The following is a 16,099-nucleotide window of genomic DNA, read 5'->3' as shown; positions in this document are numbered from 1 at the left end:
TCTGCTATCCCGGATGCTAGTGGGAGGAGCTTGATGGACCGCGGCCAATGGGGAGCGCGAATGTTGTCCCAGAGTGCCGCGCGCCTCTTGCCGCAGTAGCCAATCGGCGCGGAGGACGCTGGGGGACACGGCAAGGTGAGCGGGGTGGGGGCGCGCTCTCCCTTCACAGCCGACAGCGTCGCAGCCCGGAGCGGACACCGTGCAGGTGGGGCCCGCGTGCGGCCCCGGGGCTGCGAGCGGACGCCGCGGCCTGGGGCTTGGCCGGTGGGGTGGTGTCCGGCCGGGCCGTAACCTTCGATGGGACTCGTCTGCTGTCCCCTGCTCTGGCTGTTTTAGAATCGGGCAGGGCAGAAACGCGGATCTCCTGATCTGCAGGGGGTGGGCCGCGAGGGGGCTGCAGGCGGATGTAGCAGCACGGGGATTCCTAATTCGTTCTTCTCGTTATTAGTAATAGGTAAAGCAAAATGCAGACGACTCCTTTGGCTCTCCTCAGCTCTCCGGCTCTGGTAAGTCCTCTATCTGCAGAGGGGTGTAATGGTGCTTAGTGGGGCCTTGTGGCTATGGAGGCTTTCTCAGTGAGGTTGGGATCAGAACGTGGTTCGGGGCAGCACCGGCCGAGAGGGGGTCCCATGAGGCTGTTTTATGTGTGTGGGAACAAGGTGACCTCTGGTGACCGCAGGGAGATGCCCAGTGTCCCTGCAGGCATGCCTTGGGTTGTGAGCTTCAGGGCTTGTTGCTGTGTGAGATAAGCAGTTGTCACAGGGATGGTCATCTTTTTGTCACGAAACGTGAGCTAGGAATGAAATTTCTGAGGCCGTGGTAATGGCTGAGCTGTGAAGTAGCAGCTGTGATCCTGCAGCGTGCAGTCTGTGACAGCGTGCCTCGTGGACTGCATCCAACTGACTAAACTAGAAGTGCTCTGGATTTGTATATGCTTTTGTTTTTTCAGTCTTGTTTCATTCTTGAAATATTTTGGAAAATTTCTAACAGTGTTCTTTTCTGAACATTGGGGTGGATGCATCTAACTGTAGGAGTTAATTGTCTGTTTTGCTTCAGTTCCGGTGCTGCTCTAGGGCTCTGGCCAGGCCCGTTTCAGTGTCTGTGTTCAGCAGGCCTGAGGCTCAGACTGTACAGGTAAGGCTCTTTTATGTGGTAAATTAAATTGGCTCCTGTATTTCTGTACTCAATGTCTTGATGATTTCTCCAGAGGTGGAGGAGTAAGATTTTACATCAAGGGAATGACTAGTAAATGGATATAGCTTCTAGCCCAGACCTGAGATAGCTCAGCTTTTTTATTTTTTGGTGTCTTGAGTAGATTATAAATGGTGAATAAGAGTTTTCTTAAGATAACTTTCATATTGACTTGGTGCCATTAACCTGTTTTTTATGTATCCTCCAGCCAGCTGGTGTGTCCTATCCACAGCTGACCCGCCGCGAGTTCCAAACTAGTGCAGTTTCCCGGGATATTGACACTGCTGCTAAGTTCATTGGTGCTGGTGCTGCCACAGTTGGGGTGGCTGGTTCAGGAGCAGGTATTGGGACGGTGTTTGGCAGCTTGATCATTGGCTATGCCAGGTAAGTAAGATGCCAAGCTGCCTTGAATGTATTCCTTTCTAGCACTAAACTTGGTAGAGAAGTGGAGCTTTTTCTGGAGCTACTCTATATGTGTAGTGTGTAGAAGCAGATACTTTAACTGCAGCATTCCTTTCTGGAATACAGAAAGAATGTTATACTCCGTCAGTCTATTAAAACAAATAAGAAAGTGCCTGAACTGTTTGAATCCACCCTGTACTTACTATTGGATGATGCAGAAGTTCTGTGGAGCTCTGCCTCCTCCTAGAAGGAATGAAGCACTGGTCATCAATGGCAGCTGTTGCTTGGTGCCACCAGGGCAGGTGAAACTAGCCTTTGAGGTTTTACATGGCTACTGGTAATCACTAAACCCAGGGAAAAATCATGGCTTTTTCATTCCAGATGGTGGCTACCTGCCATAAATCTGGTTCGTCCTCCAAAACTTGATGGCTGTATGGCATAATCCTGGCTTTTTGTGATATGATACGGGGTCTGGTTTGTTATGTTTTGTTTTTCCCTCTTGCTGTGGGTCCTTTTCTTTTTTCTACCCTCTCTTCACTGTATGGTTTTTGTGTTGTTTTTTTTTTCCCCTGTATACATGCAGGAATCCATCTCTCAAGCAGCAACTTTTCTCCTATGCCATCCTGGGCTTTGCCCTGTCTGAGGCCATGGGTCTCTTCTGTTTGATGGTGGCATTCCTTATCCTCTTTGCTATGTGACAACCTCTGGCGTGGCTGCGGTTTCCATCACTTTGTCCTCAGCAGTTTGAGTCTGCTTCCATCAGAGCGTTCCAGACTGACAATTAAAGAAAAGATTTCTCTAAATAAAGTGGTGGCTTTATATATATAATCTTTTTTTTTTTATGTGCTGGTCCATCAGTGGGGAAGCCGTTGGGGGTAATATTCTGAAGGGGGTAATATTCAAGGAATAGGAACACCTAGTGATAAAGCAGAATGGAAATGGGAAATGGTGGTAGCAAGAAAGGAAAATGAAGCCAGCCACATAAAAGAGGGTGTCCTTGAACAGCTCAAACACTGTGTCAAATCCGTTCAGCAATCCCAGCAAGCGTTGCTCTAATAAAACAAGTACTTACATGTGACCTGACAAGGCATTGTTTTCTCCACATAATGTTACTGAAAGTGATGGTGTTGAAAAGGTGGCGGGTACAGGTGAGTGTACAGAGTGTATTAATGGTATTTGGATGATAAAATGACAAATACATTCTTGTGTAAATACACAAGGATATACATTCCCCTACCATCTGAAATTTCTTTAACAAAGGAGAGCTGGTTTCAAGGTCACACTGTTCATAGGCCTCTTCAAAGCGTCGTTTAAGCACAGGACCAGTGTGTTATTTCTTCTCCCTCAACAGTTACATGCCTCAGCTGTTTCGGAGTTTGGATCACACTGAGCAAGGAGGAGTTCTAAGGTCTAAGCTGAGTCTTGGACCTCAGTGTAAGACAGCTGTGCCTTTAAGGAAGGTGACCATGTGGGAAGCTTGTCTGGTTATCAGCTTTAGGTAATTGAATTAATGCAGTGTCTGTGTAAACTAAAGCCTCTGAAGCATGGTTGTGACCTGCATGGGGACACGAATTGGATATCAGTAACTTCTTTGTTCCTTTGTAATAGCTGCATACGCAGTGTGAAGGGACTTGGAGAAGGATTTTGATTTCTGCCCCAAAACAAGAAGCAAACAAACCTATTCTTGAGACTCCTGGGAGAAAAGGGGCCCCAGGAAGAGCCCAGAGGAAACTCAGCTGCAGAACAAGAGGAAAGGTTCTATATATTCAGACAGGTTGCCATGTGGGAACAAACACACGATTGCTCAAAGGAGAGGACCCTGTTCTCTGTGCCCAGATTTCTACTCCAGCTGAGGCTTTGCTGTTTTAAATGTTAACCACGCCAAACTGCAATGTCATTAACCCCTACTGACAGAGAGGATGATGCACAGGTTAACTTGTGCTTTTATGTTTCCTGGAGCAAGAAGCTAAAGTGCATCACGGGCAGCTGTGAGCTGGGGGGGGACAGGCTTCTCCAACCATGGGAGAGGCTTATCTGTGCTTCCTGTGAAGCGCGGGGGCAAAACTAGTTGTGCAGGTCCCTGGGAACCTTCAGTCTCCATGTTAACATGATGCAGCTGGCGATGTGTCAGCTGCTCGCCTTTGTCACCTCAGGAGCACGGTGCTGTGTTACCTGACCCTTTTTTTGGCATGTAAGCTGGTTGCGTTTCTTCTTGAGGCCGGTCTTTGGTGCGTGGAATGGATTAAATCAGATGATTCCGTGTATCCCTGGTATGGCAGCAGTGACCTTGGGAGTAAAATGGCTCACTGGTGGCTGCGTGGCGCCGTGCTCAGCATCTCCGTAGCAGCTGCTTCCCTCCTCAGCCTTAAAAATCTCCGGTTTCCGCGTGTCGGGCTTCTCTGCCTCCGCAGTCGGGAGCAGTCCGCCGATGCAGCAGGGGGCGCTGCCGCGCAGCGGCGCGCAACCGGGGGAGGGCCGCTCTGGTGCCGAAAGGAGACTCTGTGGCAACTGGGGGGAGTTGGCGCCGGTAGTGAGAGGGCGGTGTGGGGGAGGTGGCGCTCTGGGCGGCGATCGGCGGTGGAGGGGCGAGGCGGTGGCCGCTCTGGCCGGCCGACTCGTTGGTGCGGAGTCCCGGAAGCAGCGTTCTCCGAGGCCGGGCGCGGAATGGCGGAGAGTCCGGCCGCCGAGGAGGCGGCTCCGGCCGCGGTGCTGGCGGCGACGGGCAGCGGCGGCGGCGGAGCCTCGGCCAGCTCGGGCGCCGGCGCGGGGAGCCCCGGCGTCTTCATCCCCGCCGAACTGTGGGCGGCGGCGGGTTTCGGCTCTTCACCGGCGGCCGCCAGCGTCGCCCCGGGCAGCGGCGGAGCTCCCATCGCAGCGGCCGCGGCGGCGGCCGCGGGGGCCGCGCTCCTCACGCATTCCGCCTTCTGGGACCCCACGGTCAGCGGTGACTGGGACAGCGAGCGGCCCAGCTCGGCCTGCCTGCTGCGGATCAAACGGTGAGCGGGCCGCCTTGCACTGCCCTGCCCCGGGGCCGCCTCCCGTCCTCCCCCGGCCCAGAGAGCTCCGCGGGAGCCCCGCTGTCCCGTTCCGGTGGCTGTGCGGGGCCGCCCGGGTGGGGTCGTGCGGGTTCCTCAAGGGCGCTGGGGCTGCGGGCGGGCCCGGGGGCTCGGCCGGGTTCGGGGCTGGGGACGGGTCGCGGGGCTCACCCGGACAGGGCCTTGGTTTTCACTGGGGAAAAGGAGGCTTAGGGGAGACCTCGTGGCTCTCTGCAGTGCCCTGAAAGGAGATTGAAGCAATGTGGGGGTCGGCCTCTGCGCCGGGTAGCGGCAATAGGACACGGGGTGACGGCCTTGTGTTGTGCCAGAAGAGGTTCAGGTTGCGAATTAGGGGAAATTTCTTCTCCTAAAGAGTGGTGAGGCACTGGCACAGGCTGCCCAGGGAGGCGGTGGAGTCGCCGTCCCTGGAGGTGTTCAAGAACCGTGGAGATGTGGCACTGAGGGACGTGGTTTGGGGGTGGGCTTGGCTTGGACTTGGGGATCTGAGAAGTCTTTTCCAACCGTAATGATTCCACGATTCGTTACCGTGCCCAGGGGCTCTTTTGGGTGCAGCCCCAGGGTGCTCTTCTGCTCAGGTGTTTGGGTGAAGGCCACAGCCCCTCCGGGGTATCCTCCTCCTCCTGCTGTTGTTGTGGCCTTCGGCAGCCACGCTCTGTGGCACATTGCCCTCATCCTGCCCTCAGGATTGCAGCCGTGCTCCTTGGAGGTGTTGTTAAATGGGAGGGGAACGAGCTCCTCGGCCCCTATCAGCAGTCAAGTTGAGTTTTGCAAGATGTTATCCTAAGCCTGCCGGTAGCAATCCTCTTTCCTGCTGGTGCCCACCCATTTGGCTGCTCTGAGTCTGTAAGAATCATCTGGTTAAACCTGGTATGTCAATAGCCTTTGATATCATGAGAAATATGATCTTTTATTGTTAGGGATATTGGCACTGTTTCAGCAAGTTCTTCCTCTTCCTTCAGAGCAGTATTGCTGCCTGCCAGGCTCTTGCTCACCCTTGCTCTGTTGCTTGTTCTGGAGCTTGTCTGATGTCTTCCAAAGATGGCACCAGATATTTGGGCGGTTTTCCATGCAAACACCAAAAGCAATAACTTCATAATGTTAGGTAGGAAGGCAAAGCTCTCCTGTTGTTCTCAAACTTGTTCTTGCCCTGAAACCTCTCTGAACTCTGGTTGCTTCCTGAACGGGTCTAGTGGTGGCTTGTCCCAGAGCGCAGTGCAGCTCTGATTATGATGGGAAGCTTTTTGGCAATAAAAGGTGTTGGGTGCCTTTTGGTGCATCTGTCAACTTGTTATTTTTCAATTCATTCAGTCCAGGAAATAAAGCCATTGTGATTGAGTTGTGTGTGTGTGTGTCCATGCCTCCTAATAATGCCCGAACCCTCTGTCTGATTAAAACCAAACTTGACAGAGCAGTAATGTTCTCAAAGACAGTTCACTCACCGTATATTGGGGAAAACAAAGTGACTGGGTCTGCAGAAGGGGCTTTGTAAATAGTCCAAGCGTGCAGAGAGAAAACACAGAGAGGGAAAGTTTTCTGTTAAGCAACAAAACTCGACGACGAGAACTTTTTCATGCCTACCTTAGGAGAGGTTTACTGGTAAGTGTTAGGTGCTGGGGTTGATCTGGGGTAAGACACGAGGCAGCAGGTAGCCAAGGTGCTGAGGTCAGATGCCTCACTGATTCACTGAATGCTGCTTGCGCTCTTCAACTATTGTTTAGGATAAGTTAAGAGAGCTCAGCCAGGAAACAGTCAGAGCAAAGGAAAACGTCTATTGCTTGGAGTTGCAAATTTCCATCTTAAAAAATCTGTCCCTGTGCATCTCTACACAGATTTGTCGTCTAGAACATTCCATGCCTCAAGGGCTGATGAACACCAAGGGAGATCTTGACTAATTCCTGTTTCCTTTGTTCCAGGGATATTATGTCCATTTACAAGGAACCGCCCCCGGGAATGTTTGTTGTGCCTGATCCCCATGACATGACCAAGGTAAGAGATGCTTTGGAACGGGTTCAGCTTCCCACTCTTCTGTATGTTGCTGTTGGTGGCTGCTCTGAGGATTCTCCCCAGTGATGTAATCCCTTCATGTTTTGAGAGAAGGCAGGGTGAGTCCTGGAAGAGCGCAGCGCAGCTCTGGTTTTATTGGTGACAATCTGGGCTGCGTTTAAATGGGAGGAGGCTGTCAAGGAAAGATGGATTTGTGGAGAGATACCATCACAGGAACCTGAGGAGTTTCCACAGATAAAGACAGCCCTATCTGTGGCCATATGAACTAGTGGAGTGCCAATCCAACTTGTTATTTACCCTACTGATGCTTGGAAAGAATCACTAGATTAACTCAGAGAGAGCTCTGTGGAAATCGTTTGGCCATGGGGGCTTCTTGAGGTCCTGGAAATGTCAGACCTGGGTAATGCTGAACTATCTGTAAGTCACCTATGGAAGGCAGAGATGTTTAACAGTTGTGACCTGGCAGTGGGATTGATCCCTGGGCCCAGATCCTGTCCTGCTGTGGAGCTGCCTGCCTGGCTCTCACAGGTAACAGCATCGCTTTCCCAGAGAGGTGGTGGATGCCCCGTCCCTGGAGGCACTCAGGGTCAGGCTGGACCGGGCTCTGAGCACCTGATTGAGCTGTAGGTGTCCATTCATTGCAGGAGAGTTGGACCAGATTGCCTTGACGGGTCCCTTCCGACTCAAACGATTCCATGAACTCATGCAGATCTGACCTGCACAGCTACTCCCATCACATCACCTCCAGCACATCTGCTCCCTAGGGGCAGGCGTGTCTCTGGCATCTCCTGCCCCAGTTCTTCCCCTCCTGGCTGCCTGGCTCTAGGGATTTTCCAGGAAAGGGAATTGCCAATGATGCCTGTGAGAGTACAGTGATCTGGGAGGCTGAAGTTGCTCAAACGGTGTTCTTGATCCAGTGCATTCCTTGGCTGATGCTACCCTTTCTCCAGCCAGTGTCACCTCATCTGGCTGTGCTGGATTCTGAGAAAGCTGTGTGTGTGCGTGTGTGTGGGGTTGCTTTGGTTTCTCCTCTGCTGCACACTTCTCCCACCCCCTGGACAGACTTGGCGCTCCCTTTGATTCCCTCAGTGTGAGCACCTGCCTGGCTTAGGGCTCTTGGATTTTTGGAGATAGAGCAAAGGCAGTGCCTCTGTGCAGACAGCTCAGACCTTGGGCATTTTGCTGGAGCTCTGACCTCCCTCGCTTTGGAGGCTGAAAGTGCCAAAATGCCCTTCAGCAGAAATGCGGGTTTGTAGAACAGCAGCCTTGGGGTTTTTAACTAACATCCTAGGTGGGTAAGGGGATCATTAAAGGAGATTGCTTGGATCACTTCAGGAGGATGGAAAAGGAGGAAGCTTCCCTAATAGCCCAATGGGAGCAGATTTCCTGGTACGCAATTGAGATTTTTTTGAAGGTAATTAGCGAGGGGAGCATGGGGTCTCAATTTCAGATCCTGGCAGAGGTAATTAAACGATTGGTTTCAATAAAACCGAATCAGCACGAGACCATAACATCGAGGAATGTTCTAGTTTTGGCGGAAAATCTGACTTTTTTTTTTTTTTTTTCATTCTAAAATTAGACTTTTTTTTTTTTTTTTTCGTATTCGAAATCTTTTTTTTTTTTTAAAAAAGCAGAGCTTCCCAGCTGAACTGTGATTCAGTCCGCTTGGGTCTGTGTCGGGATGTATGGGAGGCAGCTGCTGTGGACCGTGGCCAAACCTCGCATTGGAAACCTGCTCTGCACATTGAGTGTGGCAGTGGGGAGAGAAGTGCGCAGCAGTGGCTCTGGCTAACGAGGGAAGGATGGGAGGGGGGGGGGAGGGTTGTGTATGGCCTGCACGTGGCGTGTGCTTGGGGAAGGTGCCGTGTCCATGCCTGGGTGGAGGTTTCTTGCCTTTGGTTCGGCTTTGTTGAGGATTTGATGGTGCTGCACAATTTTGAAGTGGTGCGCAAGATGGGCTTTTGTTTTGCAGATTCATGCATTGATCACAGGCCCATTTGACACGCCTTATGAAGGGGGTTTCTTCTTGTTCCTGTTTCGCTGTCCTCCAGATTATCCTATCCACCCGCCAAGGGTCAAACTGATGACAACGGGAAATAACACAGTGAGGTTTAACCCCAACTTCTACCGCAATGGGAAAGTCTGCCTGAGTATTCTAGGGTAAGAGGAGACTTTGGCTGTTTTGGTGGGAAATCAGGAGGTAGCTGCAGGCTGCACTGTGCCTCGCACATCTTTCTCAACACGCTGTGCCCTGATCTTGCCCCAGACATGCTTGGATGCACCTTTATGCTTCTGTGAAGTTATGCACTGGATCAGAGTCGTAAAGCAGCACAGATTCCTCTTCTGAGCTAAGAGTCTAGCTTGTCTCTAAGAGCATCTGAGAGTGGAGCAGGGGAAGCATGAAGTTCAGTGGATGCTGCCGCTTTTCTCCTGCTTCCCCTCGCAAAGTCCTGGCCTGAGCCCTGCCTTTCTTCTGCTCTTGCTCTTTGCAAGCTGATCCTTAATGCTTTCTGAATGCAGGTTTTTGTGGTTTTAATTTCCTCCCTCCGTGTGGGTTTAAAAATAAACGAGATTAAAAGCCTCTAAGAACTTTCTTGAAAGCCATTTGACTGCTCTGGGCTTTCACCTACATGGGGCTGAGCGGTAGGTGTAATGATTTACAATCACTGCTCCCATGCTGCCTGTTCCAACAAGCTCCACTGCAGCAAATGCTTGTTACTCACCTACTTGGTTCTTAAACCAAGTCCTGGTTGGTCCAGTGGCTTTTAGACTCTACCAGAGGAACTCTGGCCATAGTGTGGTATTCCCCACCCCAGCTGCGATGGTTTCTGTTGCAAGTAAGGAAGGGTTTTTGCTGACACTCTGGACTGGTGCAGATAGAGGCAGCCAAGTGGGGAAGGGGCAGCGGTGGCTTGAATTGCTGCAGGGGTTTCATCAAACAACAGGAATCTGAGCACAGCTGTGGTTATGAGACTGCCTTAGGGATGGTTTGCAGCAGCCTTATGCCCCTTATGCCAAAATTGATCCAAGTCACTGATACACATCTGCTGGTCCGGGGCTGGGTGGGAGATGCAGTGTTCTGGGAAGCATTTTCCTCAGTGTATGAGCCTTTCTGATCCAGTGAGCTGGATGCCAATGCCTGGGAAGCACTGAGGTGTGCAGGGCTCGTCTGTAGCTCAGGGGGCTGGACGCCCAGCAGCTTCCATGCGAGCTGCCTGGTTGCTCATGTAGTGCAGCCTTGGCATGGAAGCTAAATTATTGAAGAGTGAACAAAGAGCCTCAGCCTTAGCAGCAATGGGAAGCTGTGAATGAATTTAGGAAGGGCATATGTGGGTCAGTACATCCTTGTTCAGCTCCCAGGGAAGCAGCTCTGTATGTGGAACTAGGATATTAATGGCAAGTAGCAGAGCAGCTTTTCCTGACCCGTTGTTCTGTGCGGAGCTTTTTGCTACACCACGTGTATTAAATGGGCACCTTGTTCCTACAGCGGAGTATCCATGAGTGCTTTTGGTGGCAGAGTATCTGCATTACAAACTGCCCAAGAAATGGTCTTGTTTGAGCCTACAAAGTCAGATTTCATTTCATAAGGAGTTGCAGGTCTTGACTTACTGTATGTTGGCAGCACGTGTTGCTTCAGGATGCTGTGCAAGGTGATAGCCATAGCTCTAAAGTGCCCTGGGAGGTGTTTGAAAATGTTACTTTGCCTCAGCTCACGTCTGATTCCCTCTGTGTGTTAGCTGTGAAGTTCCCCAGCCTCTTGCATGGCTCGGGTTAATGTTCTCATTTGATTGAGAGAATAAACTGCCTTCATCCTGGAGACTTCCTCAGCGTGCAGTGCTTTGTCTTTCTGTAGCAGCTGTTACTTCTCCTGTCACATTTCTGTAAGACCTAGATGTGTTTTCCCAAGCTTTCTGATCTTTGGTAGTTGGAGGGATGGTGGTCACTGGGCTGGTCCTGCGTTGTTAATTGATGCTTTTCCTGTTTTGATGCTTCAGCACTTGGACCGGGCCTGCATGGAGCCCAGCACAGAGTATCTCCTCAGTTCTCATCTCCATCCAGTCCCTGATGACTGAGAACCCGTATCACAATGAACCCGGCTTTGAGCAGGTGAGAGTTGAAGATGGTTCATCCCTGGTTCTGCAGCTATTTCTCTCTTCCCTCCACACCTTGACCTGGTAACAAAATACATTCTGGAAATGGGGACAAAGCCAGGTTGTGTCACTTGGCTCCTTTCCTGCTTGCTCTGCCTCTCGTCAGAGCTTGAGGGGGGGACTCAAGAGAGCCTCTGAACCAACTAGAGGCTGCATAGCTCTCATATGTGTAAAGCAACAGAAGAACAAGAGGCATTTCTCTGCTACATGACTCCTGATACAGCTTCCTTGAGACACATTGTCGTGCAGAAACCAAACTGCTCAGGTTTTCACGGTTCTGGCATCCCAGAGAGAGGCAGCTTTCTGTGCCAGCTATCAGCTGACCTGTCTCCCCAGCTGTGCGAGTCCAAGGCTCTGTAGATGTAGAAAATGGTGCCAGCTTTTTCCTTTTTTTTTTCCCAGTAAAAATTAGCTCAGCATACACAAAACAGACAAAGCTGTAGTGGGTTCATGCACCAGTGAAATTCATCGGTCTCGAGAGAGAGAGATGAGGAGCCATTCCAGTAACATGGACTCACTGGCCCAAATTCTATTTCCAGGAGAGGCACCCTGGGGACAGCAAGAACTATAATGAGTGTATTCGGCATGAGACCATCCGAGTAGCAGTGTGTGACATGCTGGAAGGAAAGTGTCCCTGTCCTGAGCCACTACGGTATGGAAAGGAGGCAGGGAGGGAGCGTAAGAAAATGGGTGTGGGGAAACAGGTTAACATCTCTGGTTGCCTTTCTTAACGATCCTGAGAGGTGCTGCAGAGAAGAGCAAGTCTTTAATTCGTCCTGCTCTAGTGCAAAGTGGTTTTGTTTCCTCTGAAATGGATGACTGCGTCTGTGCCGTGCCCAGGAGCTGTACATCGACCAAGGCTGTATTACTGTGCGCAGTGGCTGCATCCTCTGATTTGTGTTTGAGAATAAATGTGCCTTCTCTTAGAGGGGGGAAAAAAAAAAACCATCTCAGAGAGAGAGAGAGAGAGAAAAGCACAGCTGTTGTAGAAACACGTGCAGGATCCATTCAGCTGCAGCAGTGCTGTAGTTTGTTTTGTTCTGTGTCCTGCCTCGCTGTACCCAGTTAGCTGTCTGGCTTGAGCTGTGCTGATGACATGACTGCAGTTCAGTGGGATGCTGTGACCCTGGATGATGCCATCATTGTCACACTGTCATTCTCTGTTGACTCTTTGCTCTCTGATTATGTTCAGGGGTGTAATGGAGAAATCCTTCATGGAATACTACGACTTCTATGAAGGGGTGTGCAAAGAGAGACTTTATCTCCAAGGTCAGACGATGCAGGTGGGTGGCAGACAATTTTCTTGTCCGTTCAGAATTTTGATTCAAAACACACTCGTAGTCAGTGACAAACAGTTGCACTGGGTGACGTGCAACGTGGGGTGGATCTGGACCTTTTCTATCAACTGTATGCTTCAGCTTTGAGTTAACCACGAAACTGAGACATTCCTGTGGATACAGCACTGACTTTCCTGAGTTCAGAGTGTGCTCACAGTGTTTTCAGGGCTGCTGGATTTCTCTCAGTGCTGGACCCCAGCCACACTCAGGGCAAGCAGATACAGATACCACTGCTTAAAGAAGTGCAGTTTGCTTTCATGTGGATTTGGTATTGAGCAGGGAGAGCACATGTAGTCAATCCAGTACTGGTGGCAGCTGAACTCTTTTGCAGTGTTTTCCTGTTGAGATGCTGGTAGGATTTCTTTTTCTCAGAGTTCTTTGCTCGTACAGATAGGAACTTTTCTGTGACTCTGTCAGAGTTGCTCTGTCAGATGAGGTGGGAAGTGGCTGACTGAGGCAGAAGTATCCGGAGGAGGAAGGAGTAGGGGAACAGCAACAATACAGCAAATACATCTAGACAGGTTGAATAGAGGAGCTTATTTCTGTAGGAAAATAGACTTCACAGAATAGACTGCCAAGCTATTTGCATCTGAACATGTGTCTTCCTCCCTCATCAGGCACCTCTTGTCTGACTCATTGAGAAATTTCACTGTTGAGAAAAGATGGAGGTGTTTGATTCAATGATCTAGTGTCTCTGATGATCAGAGCCCTTCTTTCCTGTCAGTGCCATCTCTGTGTAATTCATAAAATGAAAGCGCTCCTTTAATGGAAGAGTTCACGTTTGAAGCAAGAAATTCCTGCAAATAAGAAATGCTCAACATTATCTCCAGAGAGCACTGTGCTGAAGGCTGGATTTGGGGAGATGAGAGGGTTGTCAGGTGTGATCAACTCTTGTTTCTTCCTCAAGGAGCCAGAGCTAAGTTACTTCTGAAGAACACTGCAGCTTGGGACTGCTGTGCTCAGGTTCTAGAGTCAGTGTCTGTTTTCTGCTCGCTTGTAGATAGTAGTACAGGAGGTTTGAGCACAATGTGTTAGAGAGGTGCCATTGCTATCTCCACTGCCCTGCACTTAAAATGAAGTCACTAGATAGGTGCAGTATCGGTTTAGTGCTCACCAGATGTGCTGTCTTGTTAACTCTGGAGCCACATCTTGGTCTGATGGGACAGGTGAAACTCCACCACTGCTTTGTGTAGCCCTGGCAATGCGCCTTTAACGTGGAATAGGGAGAAAAGCAGAAAGTGTTAAAGCAGCTGGGCACCTTGGCTTCAGATGAGAATAGCGATGCTTTAATTTGGGAGGGGTCTGTAGTGCTGATACAAAGCGTGGTTAAGTTTTTGGCCTCTGGATTTTAGAGGCCTTTATTTGTAACAGTTTCCTGCCTCGTGAAAGCGAGCCCGAGACCAAATCTTTGACGCAGACGTGGTTTCACAAAGGGCAAGTCGTGCCTGACGACTGTGGTGGCCTTCTACAGCAAAATGAATGTTGGTGGGTAAGGGAAGAGCAATTGGGATCAGTTTTGAGTTTTGTGAGGCCGCTGGCACGGTCCCATTGATCATAAGGTGGAATTTAACCCTTAACTTTCTGACTATTTGCTGGCCAGTTGTTATACAGCTTCCTTTAGACCATCATCCTTCTGGCAAGAGGTGTATATTAAGAAGCCCATCTGTGGTTTCCTTCCAGGATCCTTTTGGAGAAAAACGAGGCCACTTTGACTATCAGTCCCTATTAGTCCGTTTGCAAGGAATTCGGCAGAAGGTGCAAGAGAAACATCAGCAGGAGAATACAGAAATAGACTCTGAGAGCAGCTCCTCTGAGACAGAGACAGACACTCAGGGTTGCTCCAAAGCTTAGAGCTGCGTTACGACGGAGAGGCCAAGCCGTGGGGATGTTCTGTCTTCACACTAGAGTACCCCTGACAGACTCAACAACCAAACCAATGCCAGAGTGGAGAAAACTGTGGGATATCTTCTGTCTCCTTCTACTGCTCTGGTGGGTAACGCTGAACGAGAAGACTTCATGCTAGACAAAGCCAAGCTTGTGACAGGCTACTCTTACAAGGTACTTACTCTACTAGAAATCCGGAGCATGTGGCATCAGGTTATTATTATTTTTTTTTTTTTGAAAACATCTACACTGGTTATTTTTTTTTTTCTTCTTTTTTTTGTCTCCATTTGATTAAAGAATGAGATCTAGACTGCGCCTCCTCTTTACAGCTTTTCTGTTCCTAGCCAGTGAGCCCTTCCCTGGGGCCATGCTGAATACGGAGCTGTAGCTGTGGGAGCGCTTTGATGAGTCTGGGGTATGACAGGGCCCAGGCACTGTGTGCCTGGATGAAACCTTTTTGTGCAGACTGGGAGAGATGGAGCCTGTCTGCTCTGTGGAGCCCATCTACCCGGTGTCTTTCTTCTAGACAGACCAAAGATAAAGAGCAGTGGTGGAATCTGGGCTCCTTTCTGAAAGCTTTACACAAGCCGTGGGTGACTTCATCCACTGAGACTTCAGGCACAAAAGGGGAGGAGGAAAAGGCAAGAATCCGTACATTGAGTGCAGGTCTGTTCACCGTGGTGTTATGGGGAAGGCGAGAAAAACCATTGGTTCAGAGATAGGGGAGCACTAAAAGAAATAAGCCTAGTTCGTGTAACTCTTTAAGGTTTTGATTTGAACTTAGGTATTCTAGAAATATTTTATTCTGGCTGCTCGGAACAGAGCTGTTTTGTTTCCTTAACTGAAGTACTTTTCGTGTCTCCGCTCGGTGTAATAAATATTTCATTTTCCTCCTGCCACCTCCCTCCCCGCTGCTACCTTCACTGCCCAGACCGAACCGCTAGAATAAGGGGCAATTCTAGCTCAGGAAGCCACTGTTTCTGGGTGGAGCTTTTCCAGAGGTGTACCCTTAGTTACTGACCGAAATTCCTTTGCCAAACTTGGCCAAGTGCAAGCTAGATGAGTGTTGCGAAGTTAACACTTGAGTACTTTTGAATGTTTTCAAGGGCAGCTTTTTACTGTGAGCAAAAGCAAGCCTGGCAGAGAGGTGCGCGCTGGCTGCGAGTGCACTTACGTCAAAGATGTATTCAGTGCAGCTTGGGTGGAGGTGAATAAAAGCTTCTCCAGGTGAAAGACCCCGGTGATGATTGAACCAGGAATATGTCTTGTTGGTAAGAGGCTTCATTGACTTATTTTTTTTTTTTTTTCATGAGAACTCTTGAGAGAAACTGAGCACAAAGTTGCACGTTGGCCCGGGCTCTCTCCCTGTTTCCTTCAACGCTTTCCCCCCAGCACAGCCCTGCTGCATAACACCCAGTGGTGGTGGGAGAAGGCTCAGTGCGGTCATCCTTGTTCTCAAAGGAAAAGAAAAAAAAAAAAAAAAGCACAGGAGGAAAGGCCAGAAGACCCCTGCCACGCACGCACTGTACAGAAAGGCACTGTCCTATACGTCACTGAGTTATTTTCAGTCTCTGATTTATATCGGCTCTTGCAGAACTTAGAAGCTTGCACGCTGCTCTCTGAGCAGCTCGGGAAGGTGGAAACGTTTCTGACCTGTCATTGTGCCATTTAACAAGGAGGGGAACCTTCCTTCCCTTTCAGCAAGCAGCCTCCCCTGGGTCTGTCACTGGTATGCGTTACTTTAACCTTGTCTTCCCTCAAGGGAAAGCTAAACTTACATAGGACTCACTCAACACATACACCAAATGAGAGTAAATAAAAGCTGTGTTCACCTTCAGATAAGGTCTCAGGGAGGCAGCAGGGTCTCCTGAGAAATCATGAGCAGTATGCTACTTTTCTGCCTCTGTGATCCCGTTGTAAATGTCACGTTGTTTGTCACCAGTCAGTAGCATTGTGGATAGAGCTGTGACTCTGCTGCCTTCTCAAGGCAGAGCCAGTTCTGAAATCTGTTTGCGATGCATGTGGTATTACCATCCACCCATACAATGAAACAAGAAAATGCCTTATTGTGGAC

General features: G+C 49.8%; 2 protein-coding genes across 3 annotated transcripts; both read left to right on the top strand.

Moving 5' to 3' along the window:
* Window positions 34-2,421, top strand: ATP5G1 (ATP synthase, H+ transporting, mitochondrial Fo complex subunit C1 (subunit 9)). 2 transcript variants are annotated; one of them, XM_021377830.1, is made up of 5 exons: window positions 34-135; window positions 449-506; window positions 1,057-1,134; window positions 1,400-1,575; window positions 2,177-2,421. In XM_021377830.1, the coding sequence occupies exons 2-5, from the start codon at window positions 465-467 to the stop codon at window positions 2,289-2,291; spliced, it is 411 nt and encodes a 136-aa protein (XP_021233505.1). In that variant the 5' UTR covers window positions 34-135; window positions 449-464; the 3' UTR covers window positions 2,292-2,421. The 2 variants fall into 2 exon arrangements, with proteins under 2 accessions (XP_021233505.1, XP_021233504.1); XM_021377829.1 differs by having other exon boundaries at window positions 81-205.
* UBE2Z (ubiquitin conjugating enzyme E2 Z) lies at window positions 3,877-15,535 on the top strand. The gene is made up of 7 exons (XM_021377821.1): window positions 3,877-4,589; window positions 6,563-6,635; window positions 8,626-8,813; window positions 10,649-10,760; window positions 11,344-11,456; window positions 11,997-12,087; window positions 13,822-15,535. The coding sequence occupies exons 1-7, from the start codon at window positions 3,892-3,894 to the stop codon at window positions 13,990-13,992; spliced, it is 1,446 nt and encodes a 481-aa protein (XP_021233496.1). The 5' UTR covers window positions 3,877-3,891; the 3' UTR covers window positions 13,993-15,535.

This window comes from Numida meleagris, chromosome 26, assembly GCF_002078875.1.
Source record: "Numida meleagris isolate 19003 breed g44 Domestic line chromosome 26, NumMel1.0, whole genome shotgun sequence".
In the NCBI taxonomy this organism is placed as follows: Eukaryota; Metazoa; Chordata; class Aves; order Galliformes; family Numididae; genus Numida; species Numida meleagris.
This window is presented reverse-complemented; position numbering and strand designations above follow the sequence as displayed.

Coding starts and splice junctions, on each gene's coding strand:
- ATP5G1 (XM_021377830.1), top strand. CDS start 465: ATGCAGACGACTCCTTTGGCTCTCCTCAGCTCTCCGGCTCTG. Junction 507..1,056: donor TCCTCAGCTCTCCGGCTCTG/GTAAGTCCTCTA, acceptor GTTTTGCTTCAG/TTCCGGTGCTGCTCTAGGGC. Junction 1,135..1,399: donor CTGAGGCTCAGACTGTACAG/GTAAGGCTCTTT, acceptor TGTATCCTCCAG/CCAGCTGGTGTGTCCTATCC.
- UBE2Z (XM_021377821.1), top strand. CDS start 3,892: ATGGCTCACTGGTGGCTGCGTGGCGCCGTGCTCAGCATCTCCGTAGCA. Junction 8,814..10,648: donor GTCTGCCTGAGTATTCTAGG/GTAAGAGGAGAC, acceptor TTGATGCTTCAG/CACTTGGACCGGGCCTGCAT. Junction 12,088..13,821: donor TCCAAGGTCAGACGATGCAG/GTGGGTGGCAGA, acceptor GTTTCCTTCCAG/GATCCTTTTGGAGAAAAACG.